This window comes from Haemorhous mexicanus, chromosome 21 (assembly GCF_027477595.1).
Source record: "Haemorhous mexicanus isolate bHaeMex1 chromosome 21, bHaeMex1.pri, whole genome shotgun sequence".
In the NCBI taxonomy this organism is placed as follows: domain Eukaryota; kingdom Metazoa; phylum Chordata; class Aves; order Passeriformes; family Fringillidae; genus Haemorhous; species Haemorhous mexicanus.
The window spans coordinates 9,797,647-9,822,305 of record NC_082361.1 but is presented as its reverse complement, the minus strand read 5'-3'; the positions used below and the strand labels follow the sequence as shown (position 1 = coordinate 9,822,305).

Here is a 24,659-nt window from a genome sequence, read left to right as displayed (position 1 = left end):
GAAAATGTGATGAAACTGTGAATGTGGTGGTCCATGGCTGCAGGAAGGAGCTTGTTCTTTCTGGTGGATTTAGAAAACACAAACTGTAGATTATTTGTAGCTATTTCAGTTTGACAAAGGGATCTCATTGTCTGAGAGAAGAAGTGAAAATTGTGACGCTGAAGAAGAACAGCTGAGACTGCTTCATCTTTATTTTCCTGCAAATCAGGTCTCAGAGACCTTCAGGGCACACCAGAGAAGGGCTTGAATTGGGTTGTGATGGCTTTGGCTTTTTTGAATTTTAGTTTTGAAGCTGGAGTGAGTTTTTCTGAGCAGCCTACTGAAAACTGCAGGAATGGCAGAGTCCTTTGTGTCCTGGTTTGCACTTGGTGACCTTTATGTAGTTGCTGGGTGTTGTGGGGTCTACCTGAGCCAAGAGCCATCTTTGGAATGCACCCCTCCCCCTTCCCTCAGCAGCAGCAGATTGTAAAGCACATTATCAGTGTTTGTCTTCCTACATTTCCCAGCTCAGAGAGTGTTTGGGTAGCCTTGGAATTTCACCTGATTTGCAATTTTAACCAAATTATTCCTGTGTTTGCATCCTTGTGATGAAAGATCATGTAGCAAATTAACACTGTATATACTTTAAATATATTTGGTAAAAATACTCCAAAACATTCCCTACCTAAATGCAAATATGAAAGTAAGTGATTAATCATCATGTGGCTTAAAATAGCAGTTTGCTGTGCAGAGGGGATGGTGCTGGAGACAAGCAGGTTTTAGAGAATCCTGGAATCATCAAGGTTGGAAAAAGCCTCAGATCCCTGAGTCCAACAATTCCCCCAGCACTGACAAGGTCACCACTGACCCCTGTCCCCAGGTGCCACATCCACATGGTTTTGAGCACTTCCAGGGTGGTGACCCCACCACTGCCCTGGACAGCTGTTCCAATGCCTGCCCACCCTTTCCATGAAGAAATTTTTCCTGCTATCCAACCTAAACCTCCCCTGGTGCAACTTGAGGCCATTGCTGTCTATCCCTGCTTTGGATTCCAGCAGTCAGTTCATTGTGCTTCCTTTTTAAGATGCAGCAGATTCTTTTCTTAGGAATTTCAACAGCTGTAGTTGCATATTCTGGTCTTCCCTTGCAGCCACAGGAAGGTTTTGTGTGAGAGAAATCCAGTCCTGAGGCAGCCAGCAGCAGCAGCATCTCTGTGCACGTGTGCTGACCATCACCTCCCCTCAGTCCATGGCCAGGGTTTTCTCTTGTGGGAAGAATAAATAAGGGGAAGAATAGGGAAGAATAAATAAGAATAAATAAATTCCCTCAGATAAATAAGGAAAAATGTTGTGTAGCTCAGCAGGACAGGGGCAGTTTCTCCTTCATTCCCACTCTCCCTGTGGGGTAACCAGTCCTGGAACTGGGAGCTGCCCTGGGGTAAAGGGACACTGAGAAAGGAACAGGAGCCTTGAAAAAGTATTTTATCAATGAATTTAAAGGATCCAAACTACAAACATCCATCTTTTCTCCCTAGCTGGGGTGGGTTTGGCTGGGTAGCAATGATTTCTACCTGGAAATTCCTATCAGTAAAAATTATTTACAGCCCTACAAGCAGAGGTTGTGTTTGGGTGCTTGGCCACAGCTGCTCCTTCCTGGGAGGATCTGCAGTGATCCCAGGCAAACCTGGGAACTTCCTACCAAGGGGCTGACCCTCATGGCTCTAGAAAAGTTTAAAATTTAGAAGTTCTGGGCCAGATCCTCCTCTTTGCTGCTGTGGCTGTGAGGTGACACCCCTGTGCTCCCACAGAGTCCTCACCCCTCTCCCCCATGGGAGGCAGGAGCAGGAGCGCTGACGTTGAGCTGTTATTTCTGACACTGGAAGGGAGGTTTCCATTTTCTCTGAAATTTGCTCTCTGCCAACCCTTGTAATGTGGGTGTCTCCCGATTCCCAGCAGTGCTGCTCGTGTGGGGGCCTTGGTGACAAAAACCCCATCACTGCTTCCAGCCACAGGCACTGCCCAAGCTGGGATCATCCGTGTGAGACCCTCACAGGGCACACCCAAACCCAGGATAGGGCTCTTGGACACACAAACCCAGGCCAGGGTACTTGGAGGAAATTTCTCAAGAAATAGAGCTATTTTCTTCTTGAATTACCCATCCTTCTGTGAGAACATCAACCTCTGGAATTTTTATTCTCTGTTTTGGCATGGGGATAAGAATTCTCCAATTCTTATCCCCATGCCAAAATGCCCTTGTAAATCATCTCAGCTGGGGGTTCAGCTGTGAGGAATCAGACAAGACTTTTATTAAGTCCTGTTTCAGACTTGAATGATGCTCTGTTCCAAAATCAGTGGAACAGTCCCTGAGCAGTGAGGCTTTATTGCTGCGTGGGAGGGCTTGGGTGAGTTTGCTTTGTGCAGGTGTTTGCAGGAACATGAAAGGAGGTGTCAGAGAGGCTTCTTCTCCCATTCCCCTATTTCTGCTTAATATGTGCTTGATGCACTGAGGAGTGCAATCCCCAGAATATCTGAAGCATGGAGAGGCACCCTGATTCTCTTGTAATCACACTTTATTCATCCACTTTGCTCTGGCATTTGCACTGGGGTTGTGATACTGGTGCAGTGGTGAGCCCTCCCCAGTCCCACCAGCTTTGCAGAGCTGCTGAAAAGATAAAACTTAGCAGAAAAACCCTTACTTCTTGCCAGTGCAGAATTTCAGGCTGAACAGCACAGAAATCACACCAGGAGCTGCAGCCTGGCCAGTGAGGGAGGGCTTCCAGCTCCAGTGGTCCTGGAGTCCAAACCTGTGTTTGGTTTGGGTTTAAGGCCCATTAAAGCTGTGCTGGAGAAGGCCCAGACACTGGGTCCAGTGAACAAAGGCTGCCTGGGGGAGAGCAGGTTTTCCTCTTTAGCCTTGATTCAAGGTTTCTGATTGACAGAGCAGCATCAGCTGTTCCTGGGAACAGGGTACAAGCTCTGTTTACTCAGACAAGTCCTCCTGCTTCCCCTTGGAAGCTACCGTTTCACCAGGCATCATGGAAACTTTCCAAAACTGTCCTCTCTCCAGCAGAGCCCTGCCCACTTGGGAGGTCACCTTCCCCTTTGCTTTTTCCAGCAGGTGGGAGGTGAGACCCAGCTGAAACCAGAGGGAGAACTTCCCCTGCCAGGAGCAGGCTGGGGCCCATTGAATAAACTCCCAAAGCTCTTGGCTCAGCCATTCTTTCTGTGTCTCACCCTCCTTCTGTTCCATACTCCCCATTGTTGTGTTACCCTGCAGGATCTCAGGCAACCTCTAGAACCTTCTTGGAGATGTACCTTGCAGGGTCCTTTGTTCCTGTAGCCAGTGCTGCAGAATTTGGTGTTGTCCTCTTTGATTCCAGAAAATCTTGGGTCTGCATTTCCTACTGAAGTGATGACCCCTGGCTCCATCCATCACTGGGAGGTACAAATTGGCCATTGCTCAGTCAGGAGGCCATGGATGATCATGTTCTTCATGTCCTCCAGCACTAAACAGCCTCAGGATCCCTTGGGATGGGAGTGACCATCAGACCCCCACCATTCACCTGAAATCAAAACAAAACCCCCCTGCAGAAGGTGGCTCTGGTTTGTGTGAGGAGCTCTCTGTGCTGCCTCTGCACACTCTGCAGGAACAAGGGGCTCTTACTACTGCAGAAAGGACAGGGGGATTTTTGTCTGCCCTGGTTCTGAATGAATTGTTTGCATGAGAGACAAATGTATGGATTTAAACACAGGACTGAGGGGCTTTCCTTCATCCATGCAGGTGTGTGTCTGTTGCTCTGTCTGGTAAGGTCCAGAGGTTGTTGCTCTGCTGTGTGTCAGGCACAGGCTGTGGTCACATGCAAGGTGACAGATTTAATAAATTTGGGACTCCTCTGTTGCAGGATCTGTGGATTCCTTACTTCACCATCACCACTGACATCACTGCCTCGGCCATGAGGGTGCACAGGGATGGTGAGTGTGGCCATGGCCTCTCCAGGGCTTCAGGGTCACCCCTTCTTCTTGGAATTTGTCTCACCTTTGAAATTTGTCTTGCCTTTTGTTTCTCCCTTCTGTGTTACTTGTGAGCACCAAGCAGTGGTTATACACAGGTGACAAGGGACAGGGCTGCTGGGAGTGAATTAAATGAGATACTGCATTCACTGTTTGGGGAGAAAATGGCTCCATTGGCACCTTTCTGTATACTTAAAGCATCCTTAATGTGAACTGCAGGATTTTAGCTATAAATCAGACTTAAAGCAACCAAAGCCTCTGGCAATTCAAATTCCCCTAAATGGAGCTGTCTTCTCCCAGAACAGGCTCTGCCTGAAGCAGGGGCTGATTTAGGCTCTCATTTGTGGTCAGTCCTTTCTGTTTCTCACTGAGTAGAGAGGGAAGGAGGATCTGAGGTGCCTGGGATGTGTCCCTGCCTTTGCCTTTTGTCACTCAGTGACTCAGCCTGCAGGGGAGACCTCCAGGTGCCCCAGATATTCCTGGGGGGAGCTGCAGCCTTTGCTGCCACATCTGCTGTTTGTCACTGGGGCTGCCACAGGTCACACTGCCCATTCCTGCCATGCCAGGGGGGATATGGAGCTGCTGAAGGACTCTGGGCTTTGATCAGGGCAGCTAAAACAAGCAGAAAAAGGATTAACCCTTCTCAGAGGTTTTGTATTCCCATTCCACACCAGGTTAAGCCAGTTGAGGTCAGGAGATTCACTCCAGCCAGCTGCTTGTCCCCGTGGAAGTTTAATGGAAGGAGAGGAATCAGCTGGAGAATGGATACGGTTGTCTCCACTGAATGGAGATAAATTAAGTTCCCAGCTGCTGCCATTTCCCATCTTGGTTTGGTCTGTGAGGTGTAACACACGTCAGCAGTTTCCTTGGGTGGAAGTTCCACTAAAACTATTAATAATAACCCCCAAATGTGCCAGCAGTAACCTGTGCTAACAGCAGGAGTGCTGGGGTTGCAATTAGAAACAGAGCTGTTATCTGTTTTAAAAAGAAAACACCAAAAGAAAATCAATTCCCAGGGAATTTGCTGGGAAGAGTTGCTGTTGGAAGCATCAGGCAGTTAATTACTGAGTAGTGATTTAGCACTGCAAGGCTCACTTATCTTGGTATTTTAAAGATTCACTTCTCAGACAAGCCTCTTGGCCTGTGGAAATGCAGTGTCTTCCCAATTTGGTTGATGCAAATGTTAAGAGAAAAATCAGTGTGTAAGAGCCTTAAAGCAGAATGTTTTACAGGAAACACGGCCAATCAATTTCTACTTGACTAAACTTTGTTTCTAATAGCTTAAAGGATTATTACTGTTCCTTACAGCACCAACAGAAATGGCCCAAGAGAAGATAATGATCCCCAGCAGGCATTTGCAGTGTTTCACAAGACAAAACATTTGCTTGTTGCAGAGGAGGAAAAACAGAATTTTTGGGGGTTCTACAGCTTGAATTTTTCAGGTTCAGATCCTGCTAAAAGTCAGGGGTTTGTGGATCTCTGTAGAACACAGTGACTGCAGCTGCACTTATTCTGTCAATCCCCCTCTCCTCAGGAGAAACCTTTTCCTTCCCCCTCAGCCCCAGCTCCACAAAGCCCTGGTGCTCCCTGCAGTAAGAATATGCTGAGATCCCAGAGGAGGCAGGAAATGTGAGGAATGGGCTTACAACTGTGGATTCTGGGGCTTTGCCTGATGTCTGCATAGTCTTTGTGTTATCCTGGCCAGTAGTATGATACAGAAAATAATAAACTGTTTTAATAACTTCCTCACAGTGTTCTGAGGAAAGCCTCTATCTCTTGATTATCTTAATGAGTGCAGCAGCCTCCCCCCTGCATGGCAGTAATTAATGCTGGCTGATTAATGCTGCTGCCCTCCCTGCAGGCTCCCTGTGGAGGTACGTCCGGGCCAGCATGTCCCTCTCGGGGTACATGCCACCCCTGTGTGACCCCAAGGATGGCCATCTCCTCATGGATGGGGGCTACATCAACAACCTGCCAGGTAGGAGCACAGCTCATGGGGGGAGAAATTCCCAGTCCTGCCCATCAAACAGCCTGTAAGCCTTGGGGCTCTTGTTTTCCCTAAAACACAGAGAAATCTCACAGACACCTTTAACCTCATGCTGGTTACCTGGAGTCCTTGCTCTCAGTTTCCTGGATATTCCCTTTATCTTGGTTTTATTAACACTTTTTTTAATGAAATATTTCCTGATAGCCAAATTCTGAACGTACAACTCCCTAAGTTCTATTCAGCTAAGTCTAATTTAGTGCTTGCTGAAGGGAGAGAGGAGGAATCAAACCACAGACATACAATCTACCTTGGAGTTTAATCAGTTAATCAGTTAATCAGTAAATCACTTAATCAGTTAATTAAGAAATAATTCTGAGAGAGCAACAGCATTTGCTGCTCAGGCTGGTGTCACCTGGAGCATGTGGCAGTGGGGGAATCATGGGGCCATGGAAGGAGGGATGTGGGCTGTGGGATGAGGTCTGAACCCCCCAGCAGGGTCCAGGGGTGTGAAGTGGCCATGTTTGGGATGTGTTTTGTGTCACGTTTCCCTGCAGTCATGAGGGTGGGTGGCTGAGGCAGCAGAGCCCTGCAGGGTCACTGCAGTTTGTGACTCAGGTAAAGAGGGAGGAACCTCAGGCAGAGACTCCCACCTGGGCAACCCGAATCATTTACATCTTCCTGTCACACTCGAACTTTATTTTTCTATCAGGGCTGTATTTACCTAAAATCCAGAAACTGAAATAGCACAAAACAGATCCCCCAAATCAGCATCTCCATTTTCTGTGCTTGTAAGCAAGAATTGTGGACTGCAAACCAAAGCAGCTCTTGCATCTCCACAGCTGGAGAGGGTAAAGAGCAGGCACAGGTGACACTGGGTGGGAAACAATAGACTGAACAAGCCCAGGAATATAAATCCAAGTCACAGAACAGATCTGATCTAAAGAAGTGTCTAAATTAAGCCTCTAAATTGGCTCTTCAGGAGCTGTGGTTTTCCTACGCAAAACTATTCTGGAAACTGCAACTATCTTGGACTCTGGGGGTGTGAAAGAAATAGAAATCCATTCTGTGAGGTTCATGTCCTTCTCTTCCCTCCCCTGGCGCTTCCCTAAATCCTCACCCGTATCCAAAGACTGCAGCTCGTCCTTTTAGTGACCTTGAAGTGGGAAGTGTTGCCTCATTTCTCTTCCCACTTTCAGATGTGAATCCTTCTCTTGGATCCCAGAGCTGTTCTCAGGCTGCCATCCAGCCTCTCCTTTCTGGCAGGTCCCTGTCCTGCTCCTCCCATTGTCACCTTCTCCCTGCAGCGTTGGCACTGCTCTCTCTAAGGCACTGCCACTTGTTCTCTCTGCAGGTCCCCCAGGTCTTTTTTTGGAATTAATGTGGGTTTGATGTGCTCTACCCATTATACCCAATGTGGTGTCACTGCCCTGGCGCTATGTGCCCCGTCCCCTGCTGCCTGGTGACCTCAGGGAGGGTCAGGTCATCCCACTGATCTGGGGCAGATCATCCCCTGTCAGCAATGTTCCCCAGCAGTGCAGCAGTGGGGACTCAGCCTGGGGTCACTCAGGGCTTGGTTGTTGCAGGATTTGGGATCCCTCCCTCCCCACAGAGCCTCCCTGAGTGGGAATGGTCTGGGCAGAGCTGCTGCAGAGTTCATTTGGAGTCACAGAGTTGTTTAGGCTGAAGATCCCTCTAGAGCTGAGGCCAGCCATTCCCTAGCACTAACCTGTGTCCCCAGCTGTCACATGCACCTTTTGGATCCCTGCAGGGATGGGCACCCATGGTCACTTCTGTCCTCGTGGTGGGTGCGACCTCAGGTGCCACACCTGAGCCATGCAGATCTGTATCTGCACCTGGGGCAGCAGGGAGGGCACAGGGGCTCTGACATCTCCTGTCCCCAGCTGATGTGGCCAGGTCCATGGGGGCCAAGGTGGTGATCGCCATCGACGTGGGCAGCCGCGACGAGACCGACCTGACCAACTACGGCGACTGCCTGAGCGGCTGGTGGCTGCTCTGGAAGAGGTGGAACCCCCTGGCTGAGAAAGTCAAGGTACTGGGGCTAGGCTGGAATGGTTTTCCAGAGCAGTGGGAGGAGTGGGAAGATTCCCTCTGTTACTCAGGGAGCAAGTCTGGGCCAGATTTGTTGTTTTGCTGGATTTCACAGAATCACTGGGTTGGAAGAGACCTTCAAGACCATCGAGTCCAGCCCAGCCCCAACACCCCAACTCAACCCTGGCACCCAGTGCCACATCCAGGCTTTGTTAAACACACCCAGGCATGGGGACTCCACACCTCCCTGGGCAGCCATTCCAGAACTTTATCACTCTTTCTGTAAAAAACTTTTTCCTAATATCCAACCTGAATTTCCCTTGGTGCAGTTTGAGGCTGTGTGCTCTGGTTCTGTCAGTGCTGCTGGAGAAAGAGCCCAGCCCCAGATGAGCACTGGCACCTTTCAGGAGCTGTGAGAGTGATGAGGGCACCCCTGAGTCTCCTTTTCTCCTGAAACTTGAATTCTTGTTCAAGAACTGGCCAATGCCTTGACACCACAGGGAAGACAGTGATGTGGGAAGGGGCTGGCAGAATTCTTAGAGCAAAGAAACCTTTTGTTGGAGCTGCACACATTCTGATAAAGTCAGAATTTATTAATTTTACCCATAAAAGCAGTAAATCTGTCCAGCTCATTTTCTATCCTGTATGTCTCTGAACTGCTGATTTAGGGAGACTTTAGCACTTGGCAGTAATTAAGTGCAGCTGATAAACATGGATTTGCAGAGCATGATTTTATTATTTTCCTTTTGTTGCATGTGCTCAGGCCAACTCTCTTCCTTATTCTGCATTTCCTAAATTACCTGGCTCTGCTGCTGTCCCCCAAGTGAATATTGATTTTAATTCTTTCCTCCCAATTGCATTCTCCAGTTGGAATTGGTCTCAGTAGTACCCAGTGAAATATTGCAACTGCCTGAATGGCAGTAGGCAACCATGGAAACATGGAATTCCTTCTGAACATCAAAAAACACTTTTTTTTTTTTTTCAATATTTATTAGTTGTGGTGAAACACTGGCCAAACAGAAGGCTGGTAGTTTCCGTCTGTGAAAATGGTCAAAACTCAGCTGGACATGGTCTTGGACAAGCTGGTCCTGCCTGGGCAGGAGGGATGGACTGGATGATCCCAAGGAGTCCCTATCCACCTCAGCCATTGTGCAAAATCTCTGCCCTGGCACTGAACAGATCAGAGGATCATGGAATTACAGACTATCTGGGGTTGGAAGGGACCTTCAAGCTCATTCAGTTCCCCCCTAAGGCTCCCAGCCCTGTCCAGCCTGGCCTTGAACACTGGCAGGGATGGGGCATCACTGATTTCTGCCTTGGAGGATCACTGTGCTCCTCCCCTCAGCACAGATCTCTAAGTTCTATATATATTTCACTATATGCTGGAATGAAGTCTTGGTTCAAGCTTGTTGGAAGGCAGTTCCTTTCCTGTGCTGACCATGGATACTCCTCCCTGCCTGCCCACACTGGGACCCAGCTGGAGGTGCTGCTGTGACAGGGCATCACCATGTGCCAGCTGTCTTGGTTTGACGAGACAGGTGTCTGCTAAGGAAGGCAGGAGCCTTCCCTAAAATGGAAAATGTAAACCCCCTCCCTCTGAATTATTATAATTTTGAAATTAAGGGACTCTCAGGCAAAGATACGGGAATAGGAATAACAGTTCTTTACTAGGGAAATTAAAAATACAAATTAAAAGTACAAACAAAGAAAAACTACTGCCAGAGTCACAGCAGGCCCTGACCCCCTGTGTGTCAGGGTGGTGGCACAGTCCCATCCCAGGGGGCTCAGGGTGGTGGCACAGTCCCATCCCAGGCGAGCTCAGCGTGGTGGCACAGTCCCATCCCAGGGGGGCTCAGGGTGGTGGCACAGTCCCATCCCAGGGGGGCTCAGGGTGGTGGCACAGTCCCATCCCAGGGTGGCTCAGGGTGGTGGCACAGTCCCATCCCAGGGGGGCTCAGGGTGGTGGCACAGTCCCATCCCAGGGGGGCTCAGCCCTCCTGCAGTGCCAGCTGTGGTTCTGCTGGAGCAGGGATCCTGCACAAGGGGGGAGTTTTCCTCTGCAGCTCCAGGGCTGCTGGAGATGGGCCTGCTCTCCCTCTGGGAATGCAGGGCAGGAGAAAGCTGCTCCTCTGGGAGTGCAGAGGGCAAAGACTGCTGTGCTGTTCCCAGGGCAGATTGGATCCAGGTAGGAATGCTTGGCTCCTCCCCTGGGCGGAGCATCTCCCCATGGGATGATGGAATTTGATCAGCCCTGCAGGGACACTCCCTGGCCATGGACAGAAGAGATCTCCTGGAGGGAGGGTTGGCTGTGGGAGAGATAAACTGCCCAAAGAACAGAGAGAACTGCCCCAGCTCTGACAGATGGCAATAGAATGCACACCCCCATTTCCAACCTGAGACACCAGCTCACTTCTCCTCTGTGCTGAGCACACTGAGCACATTCTGAAACCCACCTGGAGGAGCTGAATTTGTGAATTTGTGCTGGGCAGGTGCTGAACATGGCCGAGATCCAGACACGTCTGGCCTACGTGTGCTGCGTGCGGCAGCTGGAGATGGTGAAGAACAGCGACTACTGCGAGTACATCCGGCCCCCCATCGACCGCTACGGCACTCTGGACTTTGGCAAGTTCGACGAGATCTGTGTGAGTGGCCCTAGCAACCCAGGGCCCAGCCCTGCCCCTCACAGCCCTGCCCCTCACTTCCTCACAGCCCTTCTCCACACAGCCCTGCCCCTCTCAGCCCTGCCCCTCTCAGCCCTGCCCCTCTCAGCCCTGCCCCTCACAGCCCTGCCCCTCACTTCCTCACAGCCCTTCTCCTCACTGCTCTGCCCCTCACTGCTCTGCCCCTCACTGCCCTGCCCCTCACAGCCCTTCTCCTCACAGCCCTGCCCCTCACAGCCCTGCCCCTCACTGCCCTGCCCCTCTCAGCCCTGCCCCTCTCAGCCCTGCCCCTCACAGCCCTGCCCCTCACTTCCTCACTGCCCTGCCTGTCACAGCACTGCCCCTCACTGCCCTTCTCCTCACTGCCCTGCATGTCACTGCCCTGCCCCTCACTGCCCTGCCCCTCACTGCCCTGCCCCTCACAGCCCTGCCCCTCACTTCCTCACGGCCCTGCCCTTCACGGCCCTGCCCCTCACAGCTCTGCTGCTGCTAATTAGTGCTGCAGCCAGTGCAGAGCGCGAGGAGTGTGTTGGCAGAGTGAATAATTGACACTTAATAATGCTGTGGAATGATATCCCAGCTGGGAGATTGGATTAGCAGCAGGAATTGAGTTTGTAATCTTGATTCTGTCATGACCTGTGAAGGGATAGGTTGCCTCGCTCTGTTGTGTGGCAGCTCGGGCTCAGCTGCTCGGTGAGAACTGCTCTGGGCAGTTTTGGGGTTTGGCATTGCTGTGGGCTGGGGTTTGTCCTCATTTTCCCCTCCTCCTGGAGTTTGTTGTAGCATGAAAGGTTTGCAGAAATCTTGTCAGGGAGGCCTTAAATCCTGGAAATAGAGGGAAACGTGAAAATACCTGGTTCTGTGAACATTTGAACATTTAGGTGAATAAAACATCATCCACAATTCCTCTGCACCCCTTAGAGGGTCAGGAAGTGGCACCAGTGTCAGGGTGTTGAAGTGGTGCTGGCACTGGGTTGTGTTTGTTTGTGTCAGAGCCCAGGAAGGACAGAGCTGGCTCCGGGTGTGCAGGGAATTGTCCTGCTGACATAATCCAGTGTTCACAGCAGAAATGTCCCTGCTCAGGCAGGACAGCAAAAGCCATTCTGGCTCAGTGTATCCTGTCAAGAAAGTGATTTTGCTGCCTCCTTCCATTCTTTGTCTGCTTTAGCTCTGCAGGCATCTTCCATGTCCAGATATTCCTTCAGAGCTTTGCTCCTCTGCCCGGCTGGAAAACCCCCACTCCTCCTTGCAGTCAATCTCCGTTACACTTTAGTGAGAAGCTGTGATGCTCCTTGGCCTGCAGACTGATCTCTCTGGTCCTGGCTTAGCAAACACTGACCAACCCCAGGAGCACAGCTTAGCCCTGCAGATTCCCATCTGAGAGACTCCTTAGGACACACAGCAGCTACTCCAAACCTCCAGCTGATTTCCCCACTGTCAATATTTTCTCTGGGATATTTGGTGCCTCTTGGCTCCTGGGCAAACACTGCTGTCTGCTTGTGGATCTCGGACTTGGCTGATAAATAATTCTTTGTTCTTTGCCAGCTGGAGAGCCCTGGCTGATGTGAAAACCTTGACAGACAGGTGTGGTACTTCATCACAGGAGCAGATCGTGAGCTGTCACCTCCCTGCTCTGTTCTAATGTGCTGCTGTTAAAGAGATGTAAAAGCACCAGGCAAATTTTGTCAGTGCAATAAAACCTGAGAGAAGGGCAGTTCCTCACAAGTGTCACTGTCTGTGAGCAGGTTCTTGGCACCAGACACTGCAGGGATGGAGGGGCAGCACCTCCTGGATCCTCATTCCCTGCAGCACAGCTCAGTAACTTCTGTCCACAAGGGAGCTTTAAACTGTGCTGTCCAAAGGGAAGGACAGTCCAGGCATTCCTTTATCCTTAGGAGCTGGGAAGTACTGGGGGGGGGGGGGCAGTATTTCAGCTGTGTGCCTGGATTTTACAGGAAATAGAAATGGGCATCAGCATTTTCCAAGGAGCTGAAATCTCTTCGTGTCAAACCCCTCGTGTTCAGCCCCAAGCAGGGGTGGCTGTTCCTGCAGCTCAGCTTCTCCTGGCTGTTTTGGGTCAGCCTGACCTGCCAGTGGCAGAGCTGTCAGCTCCTTTTTCTCCCCTTAATCACCCCCACCCTGGGCTGGGGTAGATGGTGAGAAGTGAATTCCAGCCCCAAGGAAGGCTCTGAACCCTCATCCAACAACTGGAGGAGAGACAACACCAGAGGTTTAGTGCTGCTGCCAGAACCAGGGCTGGAGATGGGACCCAGGGCTCCCAAAACCTGTTGCTCTGTCCTTCCCATTTGATTTTTCAATGTCATTTCTACTGTGTTCTGAGAAAGAGAGTAAAACTTGGAGCAATGGGTCTGTTTTTTCCAGTTGGTTCTGTGCTAATTGCAGTTATTAATGACTTTCTTTTCTCCTGATTTTTTTTTCCCAGGAAGTGGGATACCAGCATGGGAAAACTGTATTTAATGTATGGTGCAGGAGTGGAGTCCTTGACAAGATGCTGAAGGACAGGCAAGAGACCTGCAAATCCAAAACTGATGTAAGTGCTCAGGGAAAGGCTCTGTGCTCCTGGAGCTGCTCAGGGCTGGGGCAGGGGACAGTGACTGCCCTGAGGCTGGTTCACAGCTCAGTGCTCTGGATTTCCTGGCAGGGAAGTTCCAGTTGGTTTTAAGAAACAGTTATCATCTTTTTGTGGAATTTGGATAATATATGATAATATAAGGGCTCACTGAGCTTCCTCTCCTTTGAATCCCTCTGATTTGAAACCCAAGTGCTACAAAGGCTTCATGTTTTACCCAGTAATTCTTTTTTATCATCTTTTAGAGAGGGAAATGAGCAGTAATTTTTTAAGGGCTGGCCAGAATGAATCATAGCTGTCATGAGCCTCACAGAGGGAAGTCAAGTGAGGTGAGAGATGACACTGAGGATTTGCAGCTCTCCAGGGGTGGGTGGCAGAGCACCTTGGCTCAGAGATAGGGAGAGGATGGATGGCAGGATGGACATTGGGCCGGGGATGAGGGGTGGATGATTCCACATCCAGGTGCCCTCAGTGTCAGCAGAGGCTGTGAGTCACTGAGGGGTGGAAATGGCTCTGCTGGCAGGAGATGAATGTCACCCTCAGCTCCAGGGGGACTTCCCAGCATCAGATGGATCTGCCCACGCTGCCTGGCAGGGCCAGAGTGGCTCTGGAAGGAGCACACAGGGACTGAGCCCTGGAGGAAACCACTGGAGATCCATGAGCCTGAGGAGCCCCCAGACTCCTCAGCCTGGGGTTCCTCCCTGGGAGCACACCTGGATGAGGAGGTGCTTCAGTGTGGCTGCACAAGATGGGTCCTCCATCCACCTCTGGCACCTCCTGATCAGCCATGAGGGGCTGGGGTTCAGGTTTTGTGTTCAAGTCCCAAGGAGAACTCAAGGCAGGGAGAAATGTGTCTCAGAGTTGGCTGTGTCCTACTTCAGCCTCGCTTTTATCACCAGCCAGTAAAAAGCCTCAAACATTTTCAGGGCTGTGACAGACACTTCTTTTAAAGAAGACTGCTTTCTAAACTGCCCTTTTTACAGGATTCAGTAATGGAGGGGAATGTTTCACTTAAATCATGCTATCACAGCAGCATGATGGACATTTATCACACCTACTCTGGCTTCTGTGGCACTTCAGTGCCCTGGAGAGCAAATCTGTCACCTCCTCATTGCAGACACAGCCTGGCCCTGCACTCACTTGATAATGAGGCGCCAAGTGCTGATTGCTGAGGTGCCACTGCATGGAAATAACAGGGTTGGGAGAGTGACTCACCAACCCTGCCAGGTTATGGAGCAGGAACCACGGGCTCTGTGCATCCCAAGGACCTGTGGGATCATCTGCTCATTCTTCTAAATCTCCAGAGCCCTCTGAAACCCAAGATTTTTGCATCTGACTTGTGTTGCAGGAGATTTATTTTTTTGAAGTTACAACTGTTGCAGCTCCCACTGGGGTATTTTTCTTGCTTTTCTTAGTCCATTAGAATTACTTAAGTCCTTTAGCTGTGTTATCTCCCAGGCAGAGCAGCTGATATTTTTAACTTGCCTTTCATTAGCAAAGGTTTTGATGCTTTATGTGTTTTAGTTCTTCATCTATTTCTGGAGTGTTCAACATCTGAGAGCTGAGTGCCATTTCTTACTGTCTCGTTTCCATGTTGTGAGCATTGCAATTTTATTTAAAAATCCAGATATTTAATCATTTAGATGCTTCTGCTTTGCTTTGATCATTTAGTCCTTGTTTATCTTGTCTCCAAAATGCAAATACGGAAGACACAAACAACAGGAACCTTACATAAACTTTACTTTGAGCAGCTCTTATTCTTCCCCAGTATGGAATGCTGCAGCACCATTACTTGGGGCTGCTTGGGGAAGTTCTGTCTACTGAGCTGTAGTTCATAGTCAAAGCTAAATATAATCCAGTGGACTACAATAGTAACTGTCTTTCTCCTCTAATTTATTTCATAAAGATTATGCCAAAGAGAAAACTTTCCTCCTTGGAAAAATAAAAAAAATACCAGAGAAGTCTGAGAGTAGGTTTCAGGTGGATGTGAGACACTTCTTTGCTTTCTGTTATCTGATGGGAGGGTTATTTTGTCCTTGAAAGTAGTGAGAGGAAGCACTGAAACACTAAACCACTAAACTCCTGTTTGTAAAGCACCATACCAGTGTGGGAAGACACCTGGTTTCCCACAAGTGATTTTCCAGTCCTGATGCTGAGGCTTTGGGTGCAGGTGCCCTCAGACAGGCTGACCTGGGGGACAACTGGGGGACAGATGCTTCTGAGGGTGCAGTCCCACTTTGTTCCCATCCATCCTCACCACAGGAGCTGCTGATGGTTTTCCTGGGGCACACTTGGGTGCTGGGCCCTGCAGGATTTTGTTCAGCTGCTCATTCAGAGCCCTGGGCTTCCATCCCATCCAAAGCCTGTCCCTGCTCCCAGGGACAGCCTGGCACTTCTGCCCGAGTGCTCTGTGCAGCCACCTTGTCCTCCTGGGTTCTGGGGTACAGGGACAGCCTCAGACCATGCTGTGTCCCTGTGGTGTCCCTCGCTGAGCTGTGTGGCACAGGCTGGAGCTGTCAAGGAGCTTTTCTTCCCTGTCCTGGGAAGGAGCTTCCTGCAGATGCTGCACTGGGAACGTTCAGGTTGGATGTTCAAAGTGAGCCTGGGCTGACTCATCCTTTCCAGCAGTTCCTTAACAATCACAATGAGCTTCCCAACTTCTTTCTGTTTTAAGGTGTGTGTCCTGAGCTGCTGCTGTTCCATTTCATACAGGTACCTTTTCATTCCCTCCAGGCTTTCTCTGCCCCCGTTGCTTGTCCTGGATCTGCTCTGTGTTGTGGCTGTTCTAAATTACATCAAAATCAGCTACAGATGAAAGGTCAACTGAGAGCACTTTGCTGCAGCAGCAATGGGCTGCTGCTGTGACCCCACAGGGGCTGTGTGATTCACAGGCTTGGTGTTCTTGATGGAGGAGCAGAGGATTGTTCACAAAATCCCCTGTTAGGAAGCTGCCCTGGCTGGGAGCACATGGGCAGGTCTGGGTGTTTGGAAACACAACTGGCACAGCAATTCCTGGCCAGTTCCCTCTGCCTGCTCTCCCCCATCCTCTTCCTCTGGGTTGGGGTTGTTGCTGTGTCCATTAAACTCACTGGGTTTAAAAAAGGATGAGAGGTGTTCAGGTGTCCTCCTGGTTACCTTGTGCCCACCAGAGGGGTGGGGGTGCTGCAGGAAGCCTGAGAGGGCTCTTAAATGCCTTGGAGGAGACACTGGAGCAAGAACTTCCCAAAATAGAGAACACTCAGCCCACTGCTTGGATGAGACAGAGTGAAAATAGCAAGGGTTTACTGGAGAGAGGAATTGCAGTGGGAGATGTCTCTGCAGGCTCTGGCTCACTGCAGCACCTGCAGCCTCTGTGGCATCACTCCAGCTGAGGGATGGCCCACGGTGTGCCCCACTGGTCACCTTCTTCCAGAAGCTCCCTAGGGGCTGCACCTGGCCCAGCCAGTCCCTCTCACAAAGGGATCCTGATGGAGAAAAACACATGGAGTGAGCTTTGTCCATGCCAGGGCCCAGCCCCTCCTGTGCTTATCTCTGGAGTCTTTTTAATAAGGCTTCTTGTTGTGTGGGTGGAGTAAGAGCCATTAAAAGCATGTCCCACTGTTGGGAATCCCATCTCTGCCACCAGACCTGCCTCAGGAGAGCTGCTTGCAGGATTTCTCACTGATGAGTAATGAGGGGGTAGCTGTGGAGAATTTGTGTGTCTGGAGCTTTGTCTGTTCAATATCATTTTTATACAGTCTCGACTTGTTTGGATTTTCTGGGTACATTTCTGTGTACATTTGCTGACAAACCTTCAACTTCTCTGTGTTGCAGAACGTGACCTGTCCCACCACGTCCTTCACAGACCTGGCTGAGATCGTGTCCCGCATCGAGCCCGTCAAGGCTCCTCCGCTGGCCGACGGTGAGGGACAGCTCCTGCCTGCCTGCCTGCCCTCCCCGTGCTCAGTGAGGGGCCTGCTGGGCACTGCCAGCCACTCCCTGCTCCCCTCAGAGCCCTGACCCTCTGTGTCCCCCTCCTGCCACCTCCTCTGGGACAGTGGGATCGGTCAGGGTGTCCTCAGCACCTGCTGCCAACCTCTTCCTGGGCAGCTCCCAGGGGGGAATAATCCCTGCTGGAGTCTCAGCTGAGGGGATAACACAAGTTATGGCAGCTCAGCTTCCATCCCCTTAGGCTGTCCTGTGTCCTTCTGCTGGCTCCATCCTCAGCCCTGTTGGGCAGGAGGAGGCTGAGTTAAAGCCCTGCCCCAAGGATATTTTCCCATGTTGGATTTGGGGGGAGGCTGAGTTAAAGCCCTGCCCCAAGGATATTTTCCCATGTTGGATTTGGGGAGAAGCTGAGTTAAAGCCCTGCCCCAAGGATATTTTCCCATGTTGGATTTGGGGGGAAGCTGAGTTAAAGCCCTGCCCCAAGGATGTTTTCCCTGCTGTCGTGAGTAGGATCAGGAGTGACTCACTGGCTCCGGTGCTTTTTGTGTGCTCCTGGTGTGGGAGCAGCAGTGAATTGGTGAGGAGTAGGTAGCAGCTGCTGCATGGTGACACAGAGGTGCTCTGTGCCCTGTGCTGGCCCTGCCCTGCAGAGAAGCTCCCTGGTTATGGAGCTCCCAGATCCAAAAGGATCAGAGCCTTGCAGGCCTGAAACCCCTGAGTGTGTCACCAGGGCTGGAGCTCTTTCTAAACAGTCTCTTCCCCTCCTCCTGATTCTTGTTCCTGCAGAGGGAAAGCTAAAGTTAGCAGTGCTCCCATCTGTGACTGTTTGCAGAGATGTCCCTGTGGTAATTTGAAATGCTAATTACAATCATATGCCTTATGAAGAAAATATTAATCAAATGTGGTTGAAGCAGCCATTGTGAATAAGAGTGAAGAGTTCATGGTATGTGGTTATTTAAGGCTCAGGCACTGAGACTTGCTGAGATTTCACCAGAGCACTGGGACAGATCCTCCCCTTTCTGGAGCTCCTGATGATTCCCTGTTAGGCTCCTGCTTTCTGCTGGTCAGGGCTGTGGATGGAGTGTGGCAAATGGAGCTGGCACCTTCTGGGCTGAGGAGGGGCAGTGCAGGGGCTGCTGGGCATGGGTGGCATGGATGGGATGGCCAGGGTCCACGTGCTCCTCGTGGGTGCTGAAATCCCTTGGCTGTAGGGTCTGAGGAGGGGGTGGCAGCAGAGTTGTGCACGTGCTGGGCAGGATCCTTTGTGTTCTGCCATGTGGCTGCAGGGACCCTGGCCATGTCTGGGTGGCAGTGACAGCAGTGACATTCTTTGGTGTCCTCTGTGCATGAGACACTTGCTAAAGAGCTGTGGGGGAAGGTCTGTGGTGAGGTGAGCTCAGGGGGAGGGTGACATCTCCCCGCAGTGGCCTCGTGGCTGTCAGGGGCTGGTGAGCTCTGGCATTGCTCTGCTCTGGGGGTGAGGGGGCTCTGAGACTTGTGACCCGGGGAGAGGAGGGGACAGGGAGCTGCTTGGTGGCCTGGCTGTGACCCTGCACTGTCACCTTTGTTCTCCCTGGAAATCCCTTCCTGAGGGAGATCTTGGATCACAGAGGCTGAGAAGGGCTCTGCCTGTTCTGACAGCACACTGCAGGTCTGGGTCTGGCTGGGGAAATCCTGGCAGTAATTTTGTTCTAAAGCAAGCAAAGGGGAAAGCTCAAGTTTTGATGGATGGGGAAGGGTCAGCACAGAGGGTGAGAAGCCTGGATGGGGCAGGAGCTGTGTGGGCTTTGTGGGGAAAGGGCAGAGGAAATTGTGGGGAAAGGACAAGGGAATTCCTTCTCTCTTGAGCACACTGAGAGCACTGACCAAAACCATTTAAAAGTTTTTTAAAAGGGAGCCTGTGCCTCAGGCAGGGCTGAGCAGAGGGACCTGAGTGCTGGGGCACAGGTGACTCGTTTCACAGCAGTGTTGGTGGCCCTGTTCCCATTCTCCATCCCCACGTTCCCTCAGCCGGGATCATCCCTCTGCCCAGCTGTGGGTTGGACCCACAGAGCTGTGGCTGTGGCCAGGGGAGCTCAGGTGCCACTTTTGGGAGTGGCTCTGTCACATCCCTGCTCAGGCTCCCCCTGTGAGGGATTGCTGAGCCCAGGTGATGCAGCACTTGTAGCAATGGTCATTTGCATAAAGGGATTTGTGGAGGAGAAATGTTCATGGTGGTGTCAAGTGCCTGGGTTTGCCATTCAGCTGGAGCAGGAGACATCCCAGCACCTCTCAAGGGACACAATTAGCAGGCACCAGCCACCTCTGCATCTTTGCTGCTTAAAAAGAACTTTTCTGGAGCAGCACTAACGCAGCTGAGGCTGTGCTGAGCTTCCAGGTGCTGACTGACCCCTCCAGCCACACCACAGCTGTCCCCAGCTGGGGGTTCCCTGCAGGAATTGGCCACAAAGCAGAAACACCCCAGCTGCAGGAGCACGAGGCAGATCTCTGGGTGGGAAATGCCCTTCCTGCAGGGAATGTTCTCACCCTGCTCAGGGCAGGCTTGGGGACCTTCCCAGGGCAGAATCTCCTCCAGGCTGTGCTCTTTGGGTGGTGCTGAGCTGAACAGAGCAGCGAGGCCTTAGTCCTGCTTGGTGCTTCTGGGAGGTTTTGTAGTGCCCAGAGCAGTCACTGTGAGCCTCAGCCGTGATGGAAGGTGATGTTTTGGGACAGCAGGGCCACCTCCTGCTCTCCTTTTTCCCCTCCAGCACCCAGAGCTCTGCTGTGAGGGATGTGAGAAGGGTGGCTCTTATTTCTGTGTCTGTAGAAGGACCTGTTTAATGCTGAGTAGTGCTGGGAGAATCAAGGAATTTGGTCTTGATGGCAGCTGGTTTTATTGGAGGTATAAACTCCAAACTCTTGTTTGTGGTGTCTCTTGCTGTTCAGACGAGTTTCCAGTTTCTCTGGTGTATTTTATCAAAGATTATCATTAGTGTTTTTAGTAAAAGCTAACAATCATTCTCTAATTCACAGTAAAAAAACCCAAAACTAAAAATAATAAAAGAAAATAAAAAAGACCTAATGTCTTTCATTCCAATGTTCTAGCAGTTGGTTGTAGTTATGTGCTAGGAGAAAAGGCTATGGAACAGACTGTGCTGTTGTCTTCAGCATGGAGCAGATGCTATTGATGGCTCCCAGGAGAAATACTTAATCAAGGATCTGGTTTAAACAGGGGCCCCTCTCTTCACCAGTGGGCTGCATCCAGGTAGTGCCTCAGAGCACACTGAAATTAACTCAGGAAAGGGGGAGAAGAGCTGGTGTCACACAAATGTGATTTTAATGATGACCATAAAATGTCATTTTCATGCTTAAGCTGCATCCTGAAGCTCTGGGTGCCAGCAGAGGAAGATGCTGCCTGCCAGGGGCTCTGCCCCACTGCCCACGTGCCCTGGTGTCACCAGTGGCTGGGACAGGCTCTGCGGGGGCTGGGGGGAAGCTGGGACCATCAATGGCTCCCCCAGCCCAGCACATTCCTGGAGTTGCTGTGGGGAGCCAGCACTGGTGCAGGTGGAGTCAAAAAAGGGTTTGAGTTGGGAGGAACCTTAAAGTTCATCCACTTCTACCCCCTGCCCTGGCAGGGACACCTCCCACTGTCCCAGGCTGCTCCCAGCCCTGTCCAGCACTGCCAGGGATCCAGGGGCAGCCCCAGCTGCTCTGGGCACCCTGTGCCAGGGCCTGCCCACCCTGCCAGGGAACAATTCCTTCCCAATAACCCATCTGTCTCTATCTTCCTTAAGGCCATTCCCCCTTGTCCTGCTCCTCCAGGCCCTTGGGAGGTCCTGTTCCTGCTGCCAGTTTTGTAGATCCTCCAGGTGATCTCCAGATGCTGGGAGAGGTGTTGGCTCTGCCCTGATGAGTCCTCATTCCACGGGAACAGGCTGGGGCTGGGGCTGGGCCCTTCCTTGTACATCCTGCTGCTGCTGTGCACAGCTCTTGAGACTCCCTAAATTATGTTAATCTGCTGGATTACTGGAGAAAGCAAGTGATTGTCCTCTGCAGAGAGGAAGGGAATGTAAATGTCACTGTCCCTGTGGAGCAGAGATTGTGAGACACTCAGTTATCAGCTCCACAGCAGGCAGAGCTCACCCTAAGCCTGGGATCCCTTCTCCAGAGCCTGTGACCACAGGGAGTTTGGCTTGGCAGCTCAGAGGCTTCTGAAGGTGTCCCACAGGTCTGGTTGGGCTGAGGGGTGGAACACAGCAGCTGTGCTGTGAAGGGCATTCCCCAGGGAGCATCCCCCCAAACCTGTGTCCCTCTGGGAGCTGGCACCCACCACAGTGACCTGAACAGTGGGACAGGGCTGCTGTGCTGTGGTTCCTTGGATTCTGACACCAGCTGACAGAGAGGACGTGGTTCATTTTTATGTGCTGGGGAGATGAGATCTGTGTGTGAGCAGTCCCAGTTCACTGAGCTGCAGAGAGCTGCTGGCACTGTCCTGCCTGTGCTCAGTGACAGTGGCACTCATTCCTTTCCCTTCTTCCTCTGCCTCTCTGCTTGCCAGTTAAACCCTGTGCTTTGTGTCTTCTCTCTTCAGATGAGTCAGACTACCAGACTGAGTATGAGGAAGAAGTTCTGGACAGCCAGAAGGATGATTACCTCGACTTCAGCAACCAGGCTGAGGAAGACTCTGACTCAGTATGAACCCACTGGAACAGGCAGAGGCCTTCATTGTTGGGTCCTGGCTGAGTGGTGTCAGGTGGATGTGTTGGGAGAGATGCTGAGAGGAGCACCTGGCAGGGGCTGGCTGAGGAGGACTGTGCAGAATTGCTTTTTGTGACTACAGACACGAAATGGCACATGGCCTCCTCAGGCCAGTCCCTGCCTCGTGTGGCAAAATCTGGCCACAGTTAAATCCTGGTCCTGCAGCTCTGTGGGTTTGCTCATGAGGTGGCGCAGGGCTGGAGAGGCTGAGGGAGCTGCTTCCTCCAGCCTGGGGGAGAGGAGCTGAAGGGAGGATCTGCCAGCGGGATGGGTAGGGAGAAAGTGATTATGCAGGGAAAGGTGGTTATGGAGGAGATGCCCATAAAAAAGCCAGGAGGGACAGGCACATTTTGTGCTGAAGGAGACCCTCCCTGGGGCCAGTGGGAAGTGCTGCCCTGTACACACAGCTGACACACACCATGGGCTGTGTGGAGAGAGGTGGAAACTCCACCCTTGTAGATATTTGAAAGCAAACCCCTGAAGAACCAGCTCCAGCACTTGAGCCAGCCCTGCTTAGAACAGATGACTGGATTTATCTTCCAGAGGTCCCTTCCAAGCACAGGGGTTTGATTCTGTAGGACAGCAGGCCCACCCTAAGGTCACTGTGAGACCAGGTGTGCTGAGCAGCACAGCTCATACAGGTCACATCCCTGCTGCTCTGACCACAGCAGGGTTTGGAAGGTGCCTGTTGTGTTAGTCGTGAACAGTTCCTCAGTGGGAGCACAGCATGGATGGGGAAGGGCCCATGGGAGAGTGTCAGATGGTGTCAGTGTTTTCAGAGAGGAGCTGGAGTGATGGGGCTTCTGTTTGCTGGGCTTACCCGAGCTGCTGGAAAGGAGGTGAAGAGGCCAGGTTTTATCAGCTCAGAGAGGGTGCTGAAGTTTCAGTTTGTGCTTCCTTTTCTCCCGCAGGATGAGGAGATGCAGCTGAGGAAGCGCAGGAACGTGCCCGGCGGGGAGGGCCAGAGCAGCACAGGAGAGCCGGGGTAGAGCTGGGAGAGGCCGAGCTGCCAGCTGGGAGCCACAGCCCAAACTGCTGACAGAGCAGCCCTATTTATTTATTTAATGCTTCACCAAACCAAACAAGGCCCAGATGAATGAAGCCAGAGTTCATCCTTCTCCAGCCAGGGCCGGGCACTCAGCACCACCTGCACCGAGTCCTTTGGTGCTCTGGGCAGGGGGGCTGCCCTGGGCCCTGCTCCTTCCTACAGGTGCCAGGAGCAGCAGTTATTGATCACAGACTGGCAGAGGGGAAATGTGCAGTTCAAAGCTGCCTGGATTCTTGCTGCTGTGTTTTTAGGCACTGCTTTTACTGCCAATGCCCAAAGAACGCCGGGGACCTCCCCCTGCAAGGTGCAGGGAGGGCTCTGGGCAGCAGCACCGGAGAGAGGGAGGGGTTTGTGGGTTGCAGCCTTGCTTTCTTTTCACACGAATGAGGTAACTGTGTAATTAACTCCTCAGTGACTTCCAGCCATGTACTGGTGAGCAATGCTCTGACAGGAGCAAATCTGAATGTATTTCACTTTGAATCTAAACCTAAGAAATCAGTGTGAAGATTGGCCATAGAACCTGGATCCTCGAGTCAGCAGCAGAACAGAGATTGACAGATCACGGAGCTGACACTTGCTGGACAACTCTGGAATCACCACTTGGCTGTACTTGCCCTGATGAAATAAAGTTTTGCTGGATGGAAATGTCTCTGTTTCTTTGCATCAGGTCCTACAAAAAGTTGTCAACAACTAAGAGCCTGACTTGCCTCTGCTTATCTCAGACTTGCAAAGGAACACACACAGTTTCCAGCTGCTCAGCCCAGCAGAAGTCACTCCAGGTATTGTCAGGCACTGGGAAGAAATCTCCAGTGCTCTGTCCCCAGGGCTGGTGCTGTCCTGGCAGGTGGATCCTGTCCAGACACCCCCTGGTGCTGGCTCGGCTCGTGTCACATCTGTCATTGCCAATGGCTGCATAACCGAGCTGAGTCTTGCTTTGTGGCAGCTCCAGCTCAGCCCCAGCTGTAGGTGCTGTTTCCTATAAGAGATTTGTCATCAACCAGAGCACCAAGGATACCCCCAGAGCTGCCTCCTTCCCTCAGCTCTCCTGGCCCTCCAGGCACCACCAGAGCTGGACAGAACCCTAGGGCCAGGAACGTGTTTGGTGAGGACTGAGGTTGTAAAAGCTATGATTCAATTGTGACCTCTTCTCTGCATTTAACCTCCTTTCCTCTCCTCCACCTGCCCTGCATTGTGCTTTCCTCTGTCACAAAATCCCAGACTGGTTTGGGTGGGAAGGGACCTTAAAGCCCTGCCATTGCCACCCATGCCATAGGCAGGAACCCCTTCCACTGTCCCAGACTGCCCCAAGCCCTGTCCAGCCTGGCCTTGGGCACTGCCAGGGATGGGGCATGTCCATGAATGTGCAGCCTGTGCCCAGGGAGGCTGCTCCTCTTACACAAAATGTTACTTTGAAGTGTCAGAGCCCCGGGTCAGTGTTTTGTTCTCAGGTGAGACCACCCAGCCTGGCAGCATCTCCATGTGGACCATGGCCCATCCAAAAGCAATGGAAGCAGTTGGAAGTCTTCCCTGCAAGGATCATGCAGACCTTTGGTGCAGATTTCAGTTGATGCACTTGTACAGAATGTGTTGCAGTCACTGGAGGCTTTTTCCTACTCTTGCAAAGAATTCATTCTTACAAAGAAAACTTGAAAATGGCTTTAGAAGTGAA

The 24,659-nt window shown here is 51.4% G+C and overlaps 1 protein-coding gene across 2 annotated transcripts in view; it reads left to right on the top strand.

The window, feature by feature from the left end:
- Window positions 1–23,635, top strand: part of PNPLA7 (patatin like phospholipase domain containing 7) — a 133,199-nt gene extending 109,564 nt beyond the window's left edge. For both annotated transcript variants that reach the window (XM_059865061.1, XM_059865060.1), the window contains exons 29-36: window positions 3,881–3,950; window positions 5,851–5,967; window positions 7,878–8,026; window positions 10,515–10,667; window positions 13,129–13,236; window positions 17,089–17,176; window positions 21,776–21,876; window positions 22,854–23,635. In XM_059865061.1, the coding sequence (XP_059721044.1) occupies window positions 3,881–3,950; window positions 5,851–5,967; window positions 7,878–8,026; window positions 10,515–10,667; window positions 13,129–13,236; window positions 17,089–17,176; window positions 21,776–21,876; window positions 22,854–22,931 (864 nt within the window). In that variant the 3' untranslated portion in view covers window positions 22,932–23,635. The remainder of the gene's footprint in view (window positions 1–3,880; window positions 3,951–5,850; window positions 5,968–7,877; window positions 8,027–10,514; window positions 10,668–13,128; window positions 13,237–17,088; window positions 17,177–21,775; window positions 21,877–22,853) is intronic.
- The last annotated feature ends 1,024 nt before the right edge of the window (window positions 23,636–24,659 follow it).